General features: G+C 46.6%; 4 protein-coding genes across 4 annotated transcripts; 1 reads left to right on the top strand and 3 right to left on the bottom strand.

Annotated features, from left to right (window-relative positions):
• Window positions 1-2,055: 2,055 nt before the first annotated feature.
• NECHADRAFT_101054 (uncharacterized protein) lies at window positions 2,056-4,082 on the top strand (the record flags this gene model as incomplete). Its single annotated transcript, XM_003039526.1, has 6 exons — window positions 2,056-2,232; window positions 2,509-3,023; window positions 3,056-3,150; window positions 3,231-3,360; window positions 3,434-3,557; window positions 3,615-4,082. The coding sequence occupies 6 exons, from the start codon at window positions 2,056-2,058 to the stop codon at window positions 3,990-3,992; spliced, it is 1,419 nt and encodes a 472-aa protein (XP_003039572.1). The 3' UTR covers window positions 3,993-4,082.
• Window positions 4,083-4,337: 255 nt separating this feature from the next.
• NECHADRAFT_101055 (uncharacterized protein) lies at window positions 4,338-7,419 on the bottom strand (the record flags this gene model as incomplete). The annotated part of the gene is made up of 7 exons (XM_003039535.1): window positions 4,338-5,422; window positions 5,477-5,522; window positions 5,590-5,877; window positions 6,004-6,329; window positions 6,384-6,753; window positions 6,844-7,199; window positions 7,255-7,419. The coding sequence occupies 7 exons, from the start codon at window positions 7,417-7,419 to the stop codon at window positions 4,892-4,894; spliced, it is 2,082 nt and encodes a 693-aa protein (XP_003039581.1). The 3' UTR covers window positions 4,338-4,891.
• A 1,280-nt stretch (window positions 7,420-8,699) lies between these two features.
• NECHADRAFT_82293 (uncharacterized protein) lies at window positions 8,700-10,546 on the bottom strand (the record flags this gene model as incomplete). The annotated part of the gene is made up of 7 exons (XM_003039536.1): window positions 8,700-8,777; window positions 8,833-8,885; window positions 8,976-9,087; window positions 9,153-9,563; window positions 9,644-10,089; window positions 10,141-10,416; window positions 10,540-10,546. The coding sequence occupies 7 exons, from the start codon at window positions 10,544-10,546 to the stop codon at window positions 8,700-8,702; spliced, it is 1,383 nt and encodes a 460-aa protein (XP_003039582.1).
• A 3,808-nt stretch (window positions 10,547-14,354) lies between these two features.
• NECHADRAFT_82294 (uncharacterized protein) lies at window positions 14,355-18,341 on the bottom strand (the record flags this gene model as incomplete). Its single annotated transcript, XM_003039537.1, has 11 exons — window positions 14,355-14,368; window positions 14,453-14,967; window positions 15,027-15,389; window positions 15,457-15,806; window positions 15,865-16,108; window positions 16,166-16,232; window positions 16,312-16,518; window positions 16,599-16,672; window positions 16,728-16,867; window positions 17,189-17,206; window positions 17,259-18,341. 11 exons carry the CDS (start codon window positions 18,339-18,341, stop codon window positions 14,355-14,357), a joined length of 3,075 nt encoding a protein of 1,024 aa, XP_003039583.1.
• Window positions 18,342-19,886: the final 1,545 nt, after the last annotated feature.

Genomic DNA, 19,886 nt, shown 5'->3' on the forward strand with positions numbered 1-19,886 from the left:
AAATAATATATAAAATATAATAATATTATTATCTTAATAAAACCTCTTAAAATTAATAAAATAATAATTTTTATAATTATTAAGGATTAAAAAATAATAAAAATTAATTAATTAATTAATTATATATTAATTAAAGTATTTTAGCTATTTTAGATTAATTTTATTATTAATTTAATTATTTTAAGTTATTATAATAGCTTAATTACTTAAGAGATTATTTTCTTAATATTAATTAATAAAATAATATTAGCCTATATTAATAATAAATAATAAGATTATTTAGTTTTTTATATTAATTACTTAAATAATTATAATTTATTCTTAGTTTCTAAGTTATATTAATTTTAATTTTTTATATTTATTTATACCTATAATAATTATTTTACTTTAAATTATATTTATTATAAAGCTAATTTTATTAAAGTTATAAATATTTTCTAATTAGATATTATATTTTATAATTATATTTATTATAATTATAAATTAATTATAAATAATAATTAAATCTTTATATTTAGCTCTCTAATAATTATACTTTTAAAAAAAATATATTTTAAGGTCTAAGTATTACTTAATAAAATTAGAAGCCTAATACTTACTAATAGGTAATATATTATAATTAATAAGTAATTAATTAGTTATTTCTTTAATATTATATAATCGCGGGGGAAATCCTCGCGAATCTATATTAAGAATAAATTAAATAATAATTTATTCCTCTAAATTAAATAATTTATATAATTTAGAAATCTAATTATATCGAGATTAAATATTATTATATTAGCGATATAAGGCTTAATAATTAATTTAATATAGCTTAATAGCGCCTTAGAGATTTAAATTTAAGTTATTTTAAAGCGCTTAAAGTATAAAAAGGATTTAATATTTAGAATAGAATTAAGGTATAATTTTTAATTAATAATTAATTAATTAAATAGTATTAATAATAATTAAGGAATTTTTAATATATATATATTTATTTAGTATATATACTTATTATATATATTATTAGAAGTTATTAAATTCTTTAGTTTTATTAAAATAATATTTAGACTTACTAATTTGCCCTATAGGCCTTTTAATATTAATTCTGTGGGCTGCTATAGGCTATTAAGAAGGATTCTTTTTTATAATATATTTATCTTAGTTAAGGTAGATTACGAAATAAGAGATATCTAGAGGGACCTAGCCTCTAGATATATCCGGAGAAGCTTATAAGGAGGGTGGAGAGTTAATAATAGCTCTTCCGAATAAGGATATATTCTAGGGATACTAGAAATCGCTAGAAATAACTAAGAAGAAGCTTTAACTTAATATTTTTAAGAAAAGAGACATATATTATTAAATAGGGGATACCTTAAGGAAGAGCTTAGAAGGTCTTTAATATTTTCTTAATCGACTTAGAGATATTTATCGCTAGAAATCTAAGAACCTATTTACTATAGAGGTTAAAGAAGTCTTAGGCTGTTTCCTAGGAGGCCTAGAGGCCACCATATACGTCGTTGAGTTGCCCAACCACGATAGTCGCGCTGCGGTGCGGCTCGGCCCCGAGTTCTCGGCCACCCCTGACTACAGAGCGCTAGTAGAACATTTGTCTAAAAGTCTCCTAAGCTACGCCGTGCCCGTCTTGCGTATAATGCGGATGGGCTCTTATACGAGCAATCACAAGCAGAACAAAGTTCCTCTCAAGAAGGAAGGGATTAACCCGAAGTTGGCTAGGACTGTTATTCGGGGAGGCGATTAAGATGGCTTTCTGTGGCTGCCGAAAAAGAGTAGGGCATATATTTCGTTTACGCAGGCGGACTGGGATAGGTTGGACATATGTAGAGAACGACTGTAGTTTAAGATTGTACCTAGATCATTCACTATTCACACGCATTTTCAGAATACCGTCTAACCCATGGCATCATTGCCGCTGTTAACCTCCAGTTGCATTTGGATTCCAACAAGGACTGGTTTCTTGGGGGGAGAATTTGTCACAGGATTACTTCAACATGCTGTACTGACTGATGTCTGCCGACTTCTGGGTGCGGATAGTACAACTAAGGGGGCCAGATGCCCACTGCAACTGGGTCGGTCGTCTATGCCCGGCTTTGCCGCGAACGCCGCCCCCACTCGTCCGACTCCGACGTTACCGAAGCTGCAGGGGCAACCCCTCTTAGTATACCGGAAATCATGACGGCTAATCAAGATCCAAAGAAGCTCAAACGATGTCGACAGAATGACCGCTTGGTAAGGTAATGTGGCGGCTCGGTTGGTTGCGTTTGGTGAGTTGACCCCCCAATCCCCACTTCTCTTATCAGCTGGCTTACCACCATCCCTGCCAATGTTACTTCACATGTTCTTCACATGTCGAGTATCAGAACCGAACGGCAGTGGCATGACGTGAATCCCCAACAGAATCGATCTACCGTGTTCAACAGAAATACCCGTATTAAGGTCAAAACTTGACTGAATTGAGATGTTGCTGATATAACAGCATCGTGCTACGGCTAACATATGGGAAAGCACATCTTCTTTCTCCTTTTCAGCAATACCTCTCGCCGAGTCATAAACCGCGCCTTCTCAAGCTCCGCTGCCGATAGCACTGTCTTCTTCGCTATGGTAGAAACCTCAGTCTGGGACTATGTTTTCATCCGGACATGCATATTCCTCCTACACCTGATTGCACCCCTTAGCGTTGCCTATTCGCTTGTCGGCTGGCTCGTCCATATCCCGCTCCATGCCCCCCGCATACTGAAGATTTGGCTAGCTCTTGAGGCAGCATTCTACCTTCTCGTCTACCTTCCGCGTAAAGCCTACCTCCAGAGGGCGGCGACACATCCCACAATCGCCTCTCGAAATGATCGACAGAGGTTATTCTGGCGCTGCCACGGCAATATTCCAGATCCGGACCGTTTCTTGACAAAGTGGTTCCGGGATGCGCCGGCAGCGGAGATTAAGCGGGAGAACGTCAAGGATTTTTACCGGTGGGCGTTCTTGAACACCGCGGAGCCTGACCCGGCATACGACGAGGAGCTAGAGTACTACACTGGAGAGATGGAAAAGTTGCTAGGGAAGAAGTTGGAACCTGGGCGTGGCAACGCGAGGTGCCTCAGACTGACGCTCGACAAGGTCGAGATGTTACATCGGAGCCTGACATGGTATCTGGTGAGTTTCTATAATGAGATATGCATGGACTTATCATCCTATAGCACAAGTCAGGTTACTAACTTTACGTTGTTCTATAGTGTGTGTTTATTGTCGATACGACAACGTCTATCTGCCTGCGCTACTACTCCTTCGACTTCCACCGTGCGAGGAACTCGATTGCATATTGAAAGCGCATGGGTGGGAAAGGTTTGTCCTGGTGTCACATTCGTGGGTGTCCCCTCTTGCTTTCTCTCTATTTGTGTGTCGGCCATTGTCATATATTAACTTCGAATATGTGAAGCTTCGGAAGCGTGGTTGCCACACATCTCCTCCACACCCCACAGATCGCACGGAAGATTGGGCCGATTTTGTTTGTGGATCCGGTGTCTTTCTTGCTACATCTCCCTGACGTGGCATATAATTTTGTGACGTCTTCCCTACCTTTTCACCACGATCTCAACTAATCTCCTTAACAACTTCAGGTTTATCGGAAGCCGTGCCATGCTAATGAACATCTGCTCTCCTACTTCGGCTCAAAGGATATGGGAATCTCGCATACGCTATTCCGACGCTTCTTCTGGACTGATAATATCTTGTGGAAGGAAGATATCCAGGGTCATCGCGTGACTGTGGTTCTAGGTGGTAGAGACGCGATCATCGACACGAAAGTAATTGGGGCGTATCTGACAGGCTCAGATGATTGGAATTTGGAGACTACAAGCTGGAAAGATGGAGTTTGGAAAGGCGATGGGCTAGATGTGCTGTGGTTTCATGATTTAGATCATGGTCAGGTATTTAAAGGGAGGAGGACGAGAATGAGGTTAGTGGATATTGTGAGGAGGTTCTGTGTTGAGGAATAGCTGGCTGGATTTGGCGTGAATAAAGGGTCCAGGTTTGAACTACGTCAATAGCAACCCCCCTAGCAGGTACATGCTGTCTATGGATGCCCCAGGACACTGCTATGCAATCTCGGGTGCTTGTATAGAATCAATAAGATGGAGGTCCAAGGTTGTTACAGGATGAATATCAATAGAAGATTAATATCCCGCGGGACTTGGTGAAATTCAGTGTGTGGACCCAAGCAGACATTACATTGCAGGGAAAATCAGCCTCAAAGCTTCGCTGAACGTGGTTGAGAAGCCAGTGGGCAACTATCCTAAACCTAGGATGTCTTTATTTCTCAATACAATATTAACAACGCAGTTGATCAATTCATATTGCTCACATTCCTCTTCTTTAGAGGTCTTCTGTTCTGTTCTTTCGTTTCTGCTCGCCTCTTCCGACCACTCTGCTGCCCTGTTTTTTGCTGTACCTGCTCATTGATATATTTCTGCTTTTGTAGACCTTACCCTCACCATAATCATTCTTCTTCCTCGTCTCAGATGTGTTTTGCTAGCTCTTCGGCGTTTGCTAAGTGTCGAATTGGCCTCTTGAAGGTTCTCCAACCTGGACTTTCAGAAGGGCCAGCTGGTGGGCCATTTTCTGTGCGCCTTTACCTATTCAGTTGATCAATTGCTTCTGAAATAGAAGCTGAAGGGTTGTTTTGGTGACGGCATCCTTAGCCAGATGATAGCTGCCATGCATGTCATCTCAACGGGTATCGAAAAGCCTAACTATTCCATGAAAGGCCCAAAAACACAGCCAAAATCGGGCCTCGCCCATGTTCCAGCTTTTTGTGTTCGTTCCCAGGTCTTATGGCCAACCAAGCTTGCTTTGGTCGTCCACCTAGGAGCTTGCTCCTCATGGACCAACGGGTATATCACAGCGATTCCCAGGCTGCATTATCGTCTGAATCCATAGGCTCGTCCTCGCCTGAGTCCTCTTGACTCGTAAACTCTCGGAACAACGCTATATCCTCAAACCTTTGTGCAAGGCTCTCAACGCTTGCCTCGCCAGGATCCGTCATGGCAAGGTTTAGGTCAGCCATGAACGTAGCTCGAATATCCTCCGACGGGTTGATTAACCAGCTCTCCTCAAATTGCTGCATCAGCTTTCGCGCGTCGCTCGCCGATAAATCTCCTTTCTGCAGTGCCATGGAAAGCAAGCTGCGGCCGATAGTCTCTGCGAAGCGGTATGAGTGCCGTAAGCTCCCATAGCACTGAATGCAGAAAAGGAGGTAGAAGCGCCATGCCGAGTCTTTCGTGTCGTCAAGTAAGGCGTTTGCAACATGTATGAGTGCCGTGTGCCATAGCATGGTGTAAGTCGAAGATGCGTAGTTCTTGCGGTACACGACTATCAGCCGCTTAAGCTGGTTGACGGACGCTTTATAAGCGGCATCAGGGGAGCTTTTCTTGCAGGAAAAGGTTTTGAGTCGCAAGGGTTTCGTGGCGGACCTCCCACGTACTGTGAATGGGCGCAAAATATCCAGAATGGCCGCATGGAACCAAATGCTGGGAGTCAGGTTAGAATGTCGGTTCGGAAACTTGATCCGCAACGGGGCAAAGCAATGTGACGCACTGAAAGGTGAGAACATGATGCGGACTCTGTTCTGAGCGCATCATGGATGGCGGCAGAGTCTCCGCCCAAGCGATCAGCTCACGATACTTGTACTCTGCAAAGGCAAGACTGACGTGATCGCTCAAGCGTGCCCGTGGATGGGGTTGATCGCGGTAGTATCGCAAAGTGACTTCGTGAATAATTCGCCAAAACCGGCAAAGGACCGGAAAGGTATCGCCCATATACTCGGACTTCAGAGACTCTGGAACTGACTTGCCACTATCATCGCGGCCCTGATGCCACGCATTCCTGGGTATTGGAAGTACGGGAGGATTTTCTGGGTATGAGAGGCCGGGCTGCTGATAGAATATTGACATAAGCCTGAAGGCATAAGCGCTCTGATCGCCCAACGTCCACTCTGGGTTGCCGACTTACACTATCCAATTGAAAGTGCCCCAGGCAGCATATGAAGTTGCGTTTTGAAGGTCGGGGGATATTTCTCGAGCTTTTCCCGCCGCCACTGTAGGATCGACTCCGAATAAGCCCATGCGTGTTGCCATGGCGTTCGCTTCCGACGCGTATATCAAGGCATAGTGATCTTCGCCATCACCCAAGTATGCCAATCCCATCAACTGTGTCCCGGCCAGGTTGAGAAGAGTATCAGCATCCTTCTCATCTGCCCGGCGCTTCTCTGCCTCCTCGCGGAACTGAGGTAGGTAATCTTTGACCGCGGGGTCGGAGGCACTACCGGTACACATTTGCTACGGCGTGTCAGCGAGAACGTGGTTCACCCTTTGTATGCCGTCAACACCTACGCAGCCCCTGTACATTAAAGCACTGACGAGCAATGGGCTGCAGTACCTCAAGCGGCAATTGACCAGATCATCGACGAATAGATCGGGGTCAAAGGTCCCCAACAACGGATGGTCCGTCTCCAGGTATAACGAAATGATTTTGGCAGCGATGTCGTCCGAAATCGGGACCGAAGACCAGAATTTCATGTCCAGTCCCTCAAGTCGCTCATCACAACGATGTAAAGTGGATATCGGACTTCTTGTATTTGTAAAATGGTGCGCAGAGAATGGGCTGGCTTCGGGATCGGACGGCGTGCTGGCGCCAGCTCCAAACGGTTCTTCATTCACCTCCCTGTTGGTGACTGATAGAAGGCCGGTGCTGAGCACTGCCCTATAATGTGTAAGCCTGGAGTCAAGACGGCCTGTGGTGGCATGTAGACATGATACCAATCTCGGGAAGATGTCTCAGTGCATGACTGACTTGATGATACTAGACTCTAGGGGCTGCAGGGGCGGGAAGGCTACCGGGTTCCTTGCAATGAGCTCATACTCCAGTCCTAGATGGCTTGTGGATGTAGGAGGCCATCCTTGTCCGCGTTCATGACTCCTGCCCGCTTGGACTATGGACAAAACCGTCTCAATATCGCTGTGGGATCGAATAATTCTCAGGCTATCGAGGGCTTGTTCCTCGGGTTCAGATCTCAAGAAGTGAAACAGTTCAAGGATTTGCTCGGTTTCTTTACTCGGTAGGCCTTGACCGCGGCTTTCAGCATAGATGCATGGCTCTTCCTCACCTCGTCGTCGACAAGCCGCGCAACTAGGCCGCTGTCCGTCACACTAGGTGCCCAAAGTTAGGGAAGCAATGCGGGTGACCTAAAGAGAAGCCACTTACACGACTTTTTCTACGGCGGCACGCGTTGCACGCGAGTTGGGTTCCAATCCGTTGTCGTTTGAGTGGCTCATCGCTCGTGGAAGATGAACCAGATGGGTGTGACCTAGAAGGAGGAGTACTGTCTGAACTGGGGCCAGGGAGCAGCTGGCGGTATCTTTTGGACATTGCTAGGGATCGGATGCGAATGGGGGAGGGAGTTTTGTTGTTTAAGCCGAGGAAGAAATTGGCTGTTTCATTGAATATTCAACCTGCTCATATCATCATCGCCCAGCCAGGGTTATTAGTCAGCTTGGATGCCAATCGCCCAATAAAGAACGATATTGAACCCTTGCAAAAAGGAGAGGGTGACGTAGAAAGTTCGTCATCGAAGTATGGGCCGATTCCTGAGCGGGGTTCGACTGAACCTGACTGAGGAACTCGGCAGATCCTCTAGTGAGCACGATGGATGCTGCTTGAAAGAGCAGTAGGACCAAAGCAGCCGACCTTCTCGTGGTTTTCCGTGTCAATAGCTGCGATGAGTTTGCAGAGTCGGTCTGGGCGAGGTCATGGTCTAATGGCACTTCAGAGCCGCGAAAATCGCTCAAGTTGACCACTCACCCACACATCGTACGAGACGCGAACAAGCTGCAAGAGGGATACTAGTGTAAGAAAACCACCCGACTCATTAAATTAACCCTCAAGGCTTTGAAAACTAATAAATGTTCGACCATTCGAGCGGCTGCGAAAGTTCACAACGTCCCCCGGACAACCCTGGCCCGCCGATGTGATGGCAGACCTGCATGCCGCGATACTTTGCCCAACTCGCGTAAGCTAAACGAATTACAAGAAGGTGCTATTGTACTGCACATACTGGAGCTATGTGAGCGATTTTTTCCCGCCCAGACCACGTTATGTGGGAGATGTGGCCAAATAACTACTCCGTGTTCGCGACGCGTCGGGCGTTGGCAAGAACTGGGCTCCCAGCTTCGTCAGGCGCCGGCCAGAGCTCCGTACTCGGTTTTTTCGCAAATACTACTACCAGCGAGCTAAATGTGAAGATGCCAAAGTGATTGACGATCAGTTTACACTCCTACAAAATGTCAAAGCCAAGTACGGCATGCCGGACGAGGATACCTACAACTTCGACGAGACCGGGTTTACGATGGGCATGATATTTGCATGTATGGTCGTCACTACTTCGGGCGGCCGCAACAAGGCCAAATTGGCCCAGCCTGGCAACCGTGAGTGGGCAACGGTGATCCAACGAGTGAATGCTCAAGGCTTGGCTACGCCACCATTCATACTGGCAGCCCGGTAACGTTACCCAAATTGCAAAACTATTTCATTTTTATAAAAGAAGGCTATTAATGAAAACACCATGGTTATTCAAAAGTTCCAAGCCCGATACTGAGTTCACTTCCTAGGTCGCGTAGCTTTCAAACCTCCAGTACATGGCAACCCGGCAATCAACCCATTGCTTTTCCCAAAACTCCATTAGGGATTGCCCAGAATGTCAAAGCGATGATAATGTAGAGTCCCACAAGCTGCAGTCTGATTAATGCGCTGTAGGTATAGAAGGGCTGGGAAATATAAACTCACCATGGCTCCCTCCAGATAGTTAGATTTCCCATCCTGCACTGTCCCCGTCACGACTAAAACAGATACAGCGAAGATAATTGTCTCAACTGCACCAAGCATCAGCAAACGTGTTGAAAGTCGCTTACGTCCTCATAATAACTCACGCATATTGAAGTTCAAACTCATCGGCACATTCAGTGCCCAGCCCAAAACAACCAGCAACGGCGTAACCAGCAGCGCAATCTGGATGCTGGATCCGATTGCAACACCGGTGGCCTTGTTTCACGTAACTTGTCAGTTCACAATAAGACAACAACGTAAAGAAGCAGGCTATCACTCACCAAGTCCATTTTGTTTCTTACGGCCATCACACACGCCGTGGCGTGCTCCGCCGCGTTGCCGACAATGGGGATCAGGATCAAGCCAATAAAGCTCTTGCTAGTGTGCGCGTCTTTGGCAATGCTGTCGATACTGCCGACCAGGTAGTCTGCACAGAAGGAGATAACAACGGTCACGGCAATCAGCACCGCTGCAGCAGACCAAGGACTCATGACTGATTCGGGCTCATCCTCTACCTCATCAACGGAGGACGTTTCACCAGTCCCTTCGCAGAATAGATTCTTGTGCGTCCGCAATTGGAAGCACAGATACAGGGCGTATAGGATAAGAAGGATGATGGCCGTCCCGCGCGAGTGCCAAAGGATGGTTTCGGCTTCACCGTGCTGATCCGAGCTGTTGAGGATGTTGTAGAGCTGCATATCGAGGTTAGTCTTTCTCCTGATGCTTATTGGAGCACAATCTTTTGTGGACTGGGCTCTGGGTGGCTGCTCACAGTAGCGGGAATGATCATTGAGGCGGCTGATAGCGCTAACAAGGAGCATGTTGTTTGTGCCATCGCACTGGTGAAGTTCTGCTCGGTGCCCTTGCCTGAATCATCCTTCATGTTGACAAGGCCGCCGAGGAGAAAGCTGCTCCCCATGACAAGAAGAAGATTAGATAGAATAGAACCAAGCATTGACGACTGCACGACTTCGATTTCGTTCTTCTTCAGGGCGACGATACTCACGATGAGCTCAACTGCGTTGCCAAAAGTGGCATTCAGCAGCCCTCCTAATGTCTCGCCCAGCGGGATGGAAATCTCTTCCGTAGCGAAGGATAACACCCCTGCCAGGGGAATAATGGCGATAAAGTTGAGCGAGAACACAGCCGCAGGGCTCCAACCAAGCACGCCGGCAATGATACCTAGTGGCACCAATGGGAGCAGGAGGTTGACGTAGTCTGTAATGTTAATTTAGTCGTAGTTCAATCAACCAGCGGAGACATGCTTACTGCTCATCAGCGTAACCTTGGTGACATGGAAAACATTTGCTGGCCATTTGACCAGACGATTAGGGCTGTCTCTTCCCGGGGTGCTTCTGCCGTCAAACAAGCGCCATATCAATCCATGGTGCTCCTCATTCACGGGTGTTAAGCTAAGCAAAGGCGATCGCTCGTGGTAAAGCCCAAGGTTGGCTCCTTCATCGTCTCTGTGAGTGCGGTTGACCCTTTGGCCGGCGTTTCTACCTGACCAAGTGCGACGGACCTGCTTTCGAAAGGCTGGGTAGGCTGCGTGCGCGGAACATGTTAGCTAGCGATGGCATATGCGGCTCGGGCGCGAGTTTCAAGTGATGGAAACGCAGTGGAATCTAGGGCTTCAATGCTGCGAGAAGGAATAAAATTGTTGCTTACCAATCATGGTCTGTCAGAGTCGTAATAGCCAAAAGAATTATGGAATCGAGTGCTAGATCAAGCACTCACTGGCGTCTTACTCATAATATATATCGAGGCGCCAAAAAGCAGGGTTGGCAGAAACGCCGCCGAGTCTCCATCGAAGATTAGGTGCAGCATCGAGCTCGCGTATGTACTTTCCGCCACCCAAGTCACCCGTACAGCAAACAAGTGGCCTAATCCTAGGCAAATAAACAAGGCAGACAACCTCTGCGCCCCTCAAAGGTTGCAATGTTGCTAGAAGCAAGACTGGAACATGTGGGCTTGTCACCGGTCACGTCATTATCGCTGTTGGTGCCATTGTATCCCTTGGGTTGTGGACAACCTCCCGCCGAGTCACGGCAGGGGGGTGCGGCGAATTAAATGCACCGGATCAATGGTACCTAATCCCGCTCCTATTTTGGCCGATGATAGAAGTACCAGCCATCTCTCGAGTTACGATCTTCGGGCTTAGTTAACCCATCGAGGGCTGGGCTGCAACTACAAGAGAGAACAGATTTTACATCGCACTACTCACATCCTCAAATTGATTGACGGATAACGGGTCCTGGGGCAGCTCCTTGATGAGAAGCTCTCGTCGGGTTAAAAATCGTAGCCTCGGTCTTTGGCAGGCGGAAAAGCCGGTCCCCGGGTGCCATCACCCTCATGCTCTTGACGGCTATTATCTTCATTGACAAAGCTGCTATCAACATACGCGTTGAGAGCCTCCTACGATATCTCTATAGGTGCAGACTGGGAAGTCACTAATCAATCCGATAGAATTTCTATGAGAATGTCGGTGGAATCAACTAATGGCACGTCGTAAGGTTCCGGGACATGGGGCTCGGTACGGCCGGGAGGTTCCTCGCAACACAAGGGATAAATACGTTGCACGTTAATATACAACGCATTGTGGTTCCACCAACAATGCCAGGTGTCAATTCTTTAAAAACAAGCCGTATTACCGCCCCATCATTTTCATCATGGGCGCTATTCCCAGGAATCAATATCCTATCTGGAGAGCATCATAGCAGGATAGTCCATTCAGGCGATTCAAAATCTCGCTGCTGCAAGTCCCGGAATAGCGTGGTTATAGCTATCCACTCCTCGCATTTGATCGGAGAATTCATGGAGGCCGGCTGAGCAGATACTGGGAGATGTAGAAAATGCCATCTCGGTCGTGGGAATAACACCGAGGTGTAACGGCAAATCAAGAGGCCACTTGCTTCCTCTGTCAGTTGTCTGAAACTCGACAGGACTTGGCGGGACCGGGTGAGGGCGGTTTGAACCAAATAAATACTTAATAGGCTTTCAAGGTGAAACAACGGAGAATCGGCGGTCTTGGGTGAAGAGGGAGGGCGCGGGGACAGACCCCTTCGGTTCCAGTAAGCCTCCAGTCGCAAAACCAGCATGCACCTCACTACGCACACTTTTTCGCCACGGGGGCAAGTCTACTTAGCATCAGATCTTAACAGACAAGCCATCCCGCGATGGGTGTTAGTATATGTCTGTGATATTGGTCTAATAATAGAGCAGTTACCTGCTGAAGGATTACCGCACGGAGAAGGGATACTTTGGGTGGCAATCAAAACGGGCTGAGGGTTCGCCTTCTTGGACTGGCAGCTCTGAGGACCCCAATTCTAATCATCCATATCGGCGCCATATTCCATCGGAGCCGTCCTCGTTTTAGTTGCAGTCAATATTCGAGTTATTTTCCACTGGCCAGCTTATCGTATTCAATAGGGGAGCTTATTTACATGCCCCAGTACCGTTGCCGATATGTCACGCGAGATATCCCTCCCAGTGAGGGTGGTATTCGGCATCTAGATCATTGCATGTTATGTCTCAACCATTACTATTTGGCCCTGGCGAGCTCTATGCAGATCTACCTTGTTATATGGGCATGAGGGGCGCAGCCAAACTCTTTACGAATTGTGATTGTGAACGATATAGACATCATCCCCTGCGCATTCTCACAGAGTAGGATTGCCAAACCGAATATAACCCTCCAAAGACAAGACGGATCGAGATTTGCAACCCGATAATGCCATTACTACGTTTTATTTATGGGATGGGATTTATAAATGTACACGTGAATTCCCCCTTTTTCTTTTATGTTCAGAAGCGGCTCAACGTTACGTAGCTATTATCCAAGGTCGGATTCCGAGTGACCGAGCCACATCCGTGATAAAAGCCCATGCTTTAGTGATCGCTGAGCTATTATAAGATGCCAAGGACGCTATTGGGGAACCCCGCCACTCGGAAGCGCCTCGATGAGATGGCTCAAACCATGAGGCGGGCACCACCTGATCGGCGACAAACCCTAACCTTGTGCTTACGGAGCGACTCCGTCACGCCTTATTGGTATGCAACTGTCGAGGCCAGTTCGATGTGGGGGGCAAGATCAAAGGGTTCCTGCATGACCACACGACGAGCGATGGATCCTGATGTGACTAGGCTGCTAGGGGAAGCTCATATTGGTGTGTGTGTTTTATGTGCTATGTGTTGTCTCATAGACTTATCCATGACGACACGGATGTCCTCCATCCTTTGACCATATATTTAAACAGATGCGCCAGCTTCCCTCTAGGGCCGTTCGGAACGCATCACCAAACGCAGGGCGATACTATCACCAACACATCGCGAACACCGGACATGTGGTTCTGCTCTATGCCCACCGTCCTCATCAAGGATGAGGACTTAACATACCGCGGGAAGACATTGAGCGCTAGGTATGAAGAAGGGCGACGTCGAGCAATTCTTGTGATGACGGGCACAGACGAGCACCAGGGCCGGCCAAGGGTAAGGTCCAACTTTGTCATGCGAAATTGAATATAAAGAGGAGATTGCCAACGTCAATCTGATAGATTCCCCAGAGGCACCCTTCGCCCGAGAATCCAGACAAGTCATTACGTCCAAGGGTCGGACAATGACAACGGATAAGCTGTGGGGTGGGAAAATATTTCCACAGTCGCCGTAGAGCTGTGAAATCCTTGCCTCGATATGGTAGATATGTGCTGAGCTGGTGGATGGATGCTATCCAGCACATATTGGGAGAATGAATGGAGAAAGTCATGATTAAGATATGGAGCCGAGAGTGTTATATCATCTGTAAGAGAGGCCGGGATTAGTACAGGGTGTAAGGATCAATGATGTTATTTGGTATGCATGAGCCATAAGGTGTAGCGAGCGAGAGATAATATAGTAATTAGCGCCTAGAGGGATAATCCTCGTCATAGTCTAACAAAGGCCACGATATATAATAAAAGCTCCTCATAGCGAGGTAGAAGTATTTCTATCTTTTAATATTCTTAATCTCTATACCTTGTATAATACTAGTATTAGGCATTTCTTTTATCTCAATTTTAATTACCTTAGCATATTAAAAAATAATTTAAATATATTTAAAGAGTTGTAATTTTTAATAGCTAATTTAAAAAAGACCTAATATTAAATTTTTATATTAAAAACTATATAATAATAGTAATTATACTTAAAGAAATATTAGTTACAAGCCTTATATACTTTTAAAGATAATTAAAGACCTTTTATAAAAATACGTTAAATTATTAATAAGTAATAAAAATATATAAATTACTTTATATATTATATTATTTAATAATCTTTTATGAAATTTTTATATTATATTATTATAGCTATTAAGCTCTTAATAATTTCCTTTTATACTTAGTATTAAAAATAATAATTAATATTCTTTTTAAATCTTATTATTAAAAATACATAACTAATATACGAAATAATTTCTTTTAAAGCTAATTTAAGTAAAACAGGCTAGATTAATATAAAGAGTCTATAGATAAGTAAAAGTATTATAAAATATTCACTTTTAATATAGTATCTAACTAAGAACTTCTTTTAGTAAAGTTAGAAATACCTTTAATCTGAGTAGAAAACGCAACATCGTGGGAAGAACCTCCGGATTGTCTAACAACCGGATTACCCTCGCCGGGCTCAATGTCCAGCAGTGAGACACTTTTAATAATAATCCGTCCCATCCTTATGGCTAATTTAGAGTAAATCATCCTATAGGAAGTTGGAAACGCTGCATCCTGGGGACTGGAAAGCGCCTTAATCACTAGGAGACATTGATTTGCCACAGGTAGAAACTCTCCTATCCCATAGAGCAGCTGGCAGGCTATTACCACTGACTTGGACAAGCTTGGAGTATCGCTAAGGTTGAAGATGACGGCTGTGGTTGCTGCCAAACACGCCTGCGTGAGCCAGAACTCGTGGCGAAGCCCAAAGGTGGCCCGGTATACCCAAAGGTTGGAGATGATCGAGGCTCCGTGCGACGCTCGCTTGGACAGTATCGACTTGTGGGTGTCATTATGGAGAGGGAAACGAGAGAGGTGGTCCAAGACTTTCAAAAGCATCATATCATACGTAGTCCTCGTTATTGTGTTAGTAATGCTAGCAAACCAGTCACTGATCGTAGGGTTGGAACTTACTCAAGGAAAAGAAACGAAGGGGGAAAGATTCCATTGGTATGGAATCGTTGTGAAGCATGTGTACCCCATCTCAGAAGCCTGTCGTAGAACGCCCTCGTCTCATTGTAGCTTGAAGCCGGTGGTCCAGAGTATGTCGGCGCGAATATCTCGGAAAACTCATGTATCATCTCGGCAAGTTGGCACTCGAGTAAGATGATTTCTCGAAAAAATGATTGCCGCGGTGCAGACTGGCGAGGATAGGGGGACCAGAAATACTCGGGCGCGCTGGGCTTGGCGAATATAGATGTATAGGCATTCTCGAAAGCTTTGGCCATCTTGGGCTTGGCGATTCTCATCGGACGCGAGGAGGTCAAGGAGAGTTTACTGGTTAGATTAGCCTGTTAGCAACTGGCGTGTTTCATGGAAGATATCTGAGACACTTGGCACTTACCCCTCCAAGCAGAAAACCCCCCAGACGATGCAAGATAGAACTTGCCCCTCCTCCATGGATCGCAAAGTTGAGCTATCGTTGGAGATTGCATGACTCGCGGCTGGCATGGCTAGATCGCTGAGTCCCAAAGCCTCATGAATGGAATAAAACTGTTCAAGCAAAACTTGGGCCTCAGCTTTTACTCCATAGTTGATTTCATAAATCCAGAGAACCAGTAGGCCCTGGAGCAGGGACACTGACGGACGCTTTCTCTCGCCTTCAAGCATTCGTCGGGCCTCGTCAGCGAACATGGCACCACTGGAGCGCAACTCCTCGCACTTGTGTGATGATTCTCCTTGAGACATGAAAAGCTACACAATTAGCAAAAACGAACCATCACTACCCCAACTCCTGTGAGATTAAACGTACATGAGAAGTGGCAAGGATAGAATTGACGAGGAATTTGGAACAAAACTTTCCTCCTACTTTCGGCCCGGCGTAGAGACATGGGAGAAACCCGGATCGGGGGATGGCGTGGCTAAGTGTATGGTCCCAGGCAAAGAAAAGGTTTAGCAGATGTGTTAGGTAGCTGTCATCAGTAGACAGAGTAGTCCACTGGGAGACAGGCAAGACATGCTTTGCTTCGAGCCCGTCGCTGCTTGTCCAAGGGTTTCTAGTGTACCCGTTAATCTTGACGATGGGAAGAAAGAGAGACGGCAAGAGTACTTACGATGAAACGGTTTCGATGCTCAAGGGGATGGGAATCTTGAAAGGCAAAGTAGGTGAGTTGTGAGGATCTCATATGATTCACCATAATTAGTTATCCAAACTTGGAAAAGCAGGATTCGACCCGAGGCAAGGGTCATCGGAACTGACCAGATGGTGGTGGAGCAGGAGGTAGCAGCAGGCTAGCATCAGAGAATGTCTTGACAAGGCCATTAACTGACTGCTCCTGTCGAATACGATGCAGGAGCTCGACGGAGTTGTCTTGCGAGCCACTGCGCAGCTGGTCGAGAATCGTCTTTAGGGAGCTTTCGGCTAGGGAAGCGGCTCGAAGCTGGTGGTTCAGCGTCTCGTTATTGGCTTTGGTCTCGTCGATGGCGAAGCGGCATTCCCTCAAGGAGCGAACACATTGTGAACAGGCTGGGCGTTGATTATCGCACTGATGCAGTTAGTTGCTCTGCTCTTGGGCGGCGAGCTTGGGGAAGTTGGACCTTGATCTTGCGCTTCCGGCAGGCTGGATAGCGTCATCAGCAAGGAAAACCTGGACTAGAGGTATTTTAGGGACTAACATTCGCACGCCATGGAAACCATTGGACGCTTGCGCTTCCTGAGGCCCGGCGTTGCCGGCGGCGGGTTCTGGTCTGGAGACTTTGGGAGGAGCTTCCGCATTTCGAATGTCCTCTGAGGCAGGGAGGGAAGAATAACAAAGCTGATAGAATATTACCGTATTCAGCGAGCAGCGATTAGTGTCATGTATAGCTTGATTTGACGTGCAACGTTGAAGTTTGAGCTGCCATGTTCGGTGTGACGTAACCATGATTAGCTCATAGTGGCGTCAGGGCGACGAGCCTCATCGAGGGGTATTTGTCCGGGTTGATAAAGATTGGATTACGGAGCTGACTCCGCGGAGCTATGATAGGGTACAGTACGCCTCGTGGGACAGCCAAGACATCACAGTCACCGAAGAATGGTCTCGAGGCTCAAAATAAAACAATTCAAAAGAATTTTCATGGCTTCTTCAAATACGTACGCTGCTGCGGCTAAAGATCTGTTGATGTAGGTGCATCCCATCCGTCCATCTCAACTCCACCAATCCATACCTTTCGGATCCTCCTCGTAGTCGTGATGTCTTGCAGTGGATCCCCTTCGATCAAGACCATGTCTGCTCTCTGCCCGAGCGAGATCTCGCCCCGGTCTCTCAGCCCAAACACCATGGTTGTAACAACCGTAGCTGCCCTGAGGGCGTCGAGGTTCGACAGCCCTGCGTGTACAAGCAGCTCCATCTCCTCGTGGAGGCTCTCCCCGATTGATATCGGCACATGGGATATCTGGTTCGCCTCCGTTCCGGCACAGATGCGCACCCCAGCGTCATACATCTTCTTGACGTTGGCGAGCGCGTAGTCGAAGCTGACGTCCACCAAATCGTCCCTTGGCTCGCTGCGCAGCAAGGGAACCATGGCCCGTGCCATGCAAAGCGTGGGGATGCACGCTATGTTGCGCGCGGCGAGGCCCTCGGCTATCTCTGTTTCTATGAGGCCGTCTATAGGCACGAGAGTGATGATATCAAATCCCGCCTGAAGAGCCCGGGAGTATCCAACCTTTTGAAACGAGTGTGCGACGGCCAACTTGTTATGGGCATGTGCCGCATGAACAAGAGCGAGGAGTGTTGGGCCGTCTATGCCAGGTAGATCGACGAGCACCTTGATGTAGTCAGACCTGTCCGGACCGTTCATGACAGAGGCAACCCATGTTTCGGCATCTGCGGGGACCCGGATAACTTTGGTTTCTCGGCGCGGATGAATCTGAGCTCCATCCGTGGCCTGCGCAGTGGCGATGGGGCCCGATGCCAGGTAGGTAGGGAGTCCGACCTCGGCATGAGACTCTGCCCGCATGGCCTGGATCTCGGCCTTGGTGCTGCTCATGTCGATAACTGTGCCGATGCCGTAAGAGGCAAATATGGGGAGGTCCATGTTCGTCGCTGCAGTGTCAACATTGGCGTCAATGAAGGCTGGGAGGAGCGTGCAGCCTCTCCCATCAATCACAGTGTCGACGCTGGCGAGATCCGTGGCTCCCGCCTCGATACTGACAATGTCTCCAGGGCTGGCACGGAAGGTGACATTAGCCGCAGTGTCAACTTTTCGGCCGTTGAAGATGGGGACGTCGGTGATGGTATGAATGGTCATGGTTGGTATCGCGACCGACTTGCTCCAGATGAGCCAAGTGAGAAGTAGAAGGGGAGTGTATATGGCAAGTTTTCATTTATCAAATGTTATTCGTTCAAGTAGAACAAAGAAAATGACGCAGTAATATCGCCCCTTTTGAACCTCAGGCTTGTGTTTGGAATCACAACCCTCAAGGGTCTGTAATGTTAAAAGGTGGGAACGCTTCTACCGCGCCACCAAATATCAGCCAAAGAGAGAAGTGCCCTCACTGGAAAGTTGCTCTGAAGGATATTCGCCACGCCAGATGAGTGTTATATGCTATTTAACATTATAGACCCTTGAGTGTTGTGACTGGAGAATTGCCAATTGTTTCGTCATACCAAGGACATCGCCAGCCTTGACAGAGGGTGGGGTGGGGGCAACGGGCTTGGGTCGGACAGTACTCTGTCGAAAATAAAGTGACCTGTATATCAATGCCATAATGTCCCCGTAACTTAGGCAGATTACTATGTCGCGTTCCGAATGTCGCTCTATGTTAAGATGCAGTTTCAATGCCTATACAATAGCATCCTCGAGAGCGGCCGCCTTGCTTCAAGGACGGCTTCATCACCGTGGACTACATAGGGTAGCACTCGGGGTCCCGACATGTAGTACTCGGCCTTGAATCAAGCCGCGAGTGGTGAAGAAATTGCTCTAGGCTGCTACATAACTTGATAACCGGTATTTGGGTGGACATTGTGACTCACCTTCCACTAAGGACGCGCCCTTCCCGGTGACCACCTATCCTATGATTAGATACCCCCTGTCGGTCAGATCAACCTATTTTCAGACCTACCGCTTGAGATAATATAGACTTATTGTAACACTGTAGCCCGTAGGTAAGGAACATCAAGGGCATTAGATTCCTATCAATCTTTCATATAAGATATTTCTCCTTAACATTACTCCACTCTGGATTACTAGTATAATACTCTAAGATCTTAGCGGCTATGTTATTTCGAATATTATCGACGTTGGTTTTTGGTTTCTCCCTAAACCCCGGGGTTTATGCCTCCTCTCTATGGTAAGTGGCATATATACCATCGAGGGCTTCTTTAGGAGATATTATTAGCTAGGAAGGATAAAAGGCAGTTACTACGTGAGGCATCGGTTATCTATTCGAGCTATAGTATAGACTTAAGGTCTATCCATGATATATAGCGAGCGGTGCTATATGTTAACCTTTCTAAGCCCAACGTAGATCTTGGATCTAAGGAAGACACTGACTAACTGCTGTACATCTGGATTGAATCATGACTGCTCCCTCGGTTTGTTAAGGTGACAGCACTCGTCGCTTCTTTATCTTTGACCGGCCCCTGATCCCGCTGTCTTGGACATCACACAATGCCGGGGCAGCGATCAAGTGTTATCTTTCTATTTATTACTATACTTTATAAAATATATTTAATACTAGAATATATATTAGATATATCTAATCTTAAGTCTCTAGCTTATTAACTGGTCCCTTGCTAAGGATAGCAGACTAACTCTCGATTAACCACTATTATAAAGTAATTGGCTTCCTTC

Source organism: Fusarium vanettenii (assembly GCF_000151355.1).
Source record: "Fusarium vanettenii 77-13-4 chromosome 7 genomic scaffold NECHAsca_94_chr7_5_0, whole genome shotgun sequence".
In the NCBI taxonomy this organism is placed as follows: Eukaryota; Fungi; Ascomycota; class Sordariomycetes; order Hypocreales; family Nectriaceae; genus Fusarium; species Fusarium vanettenii.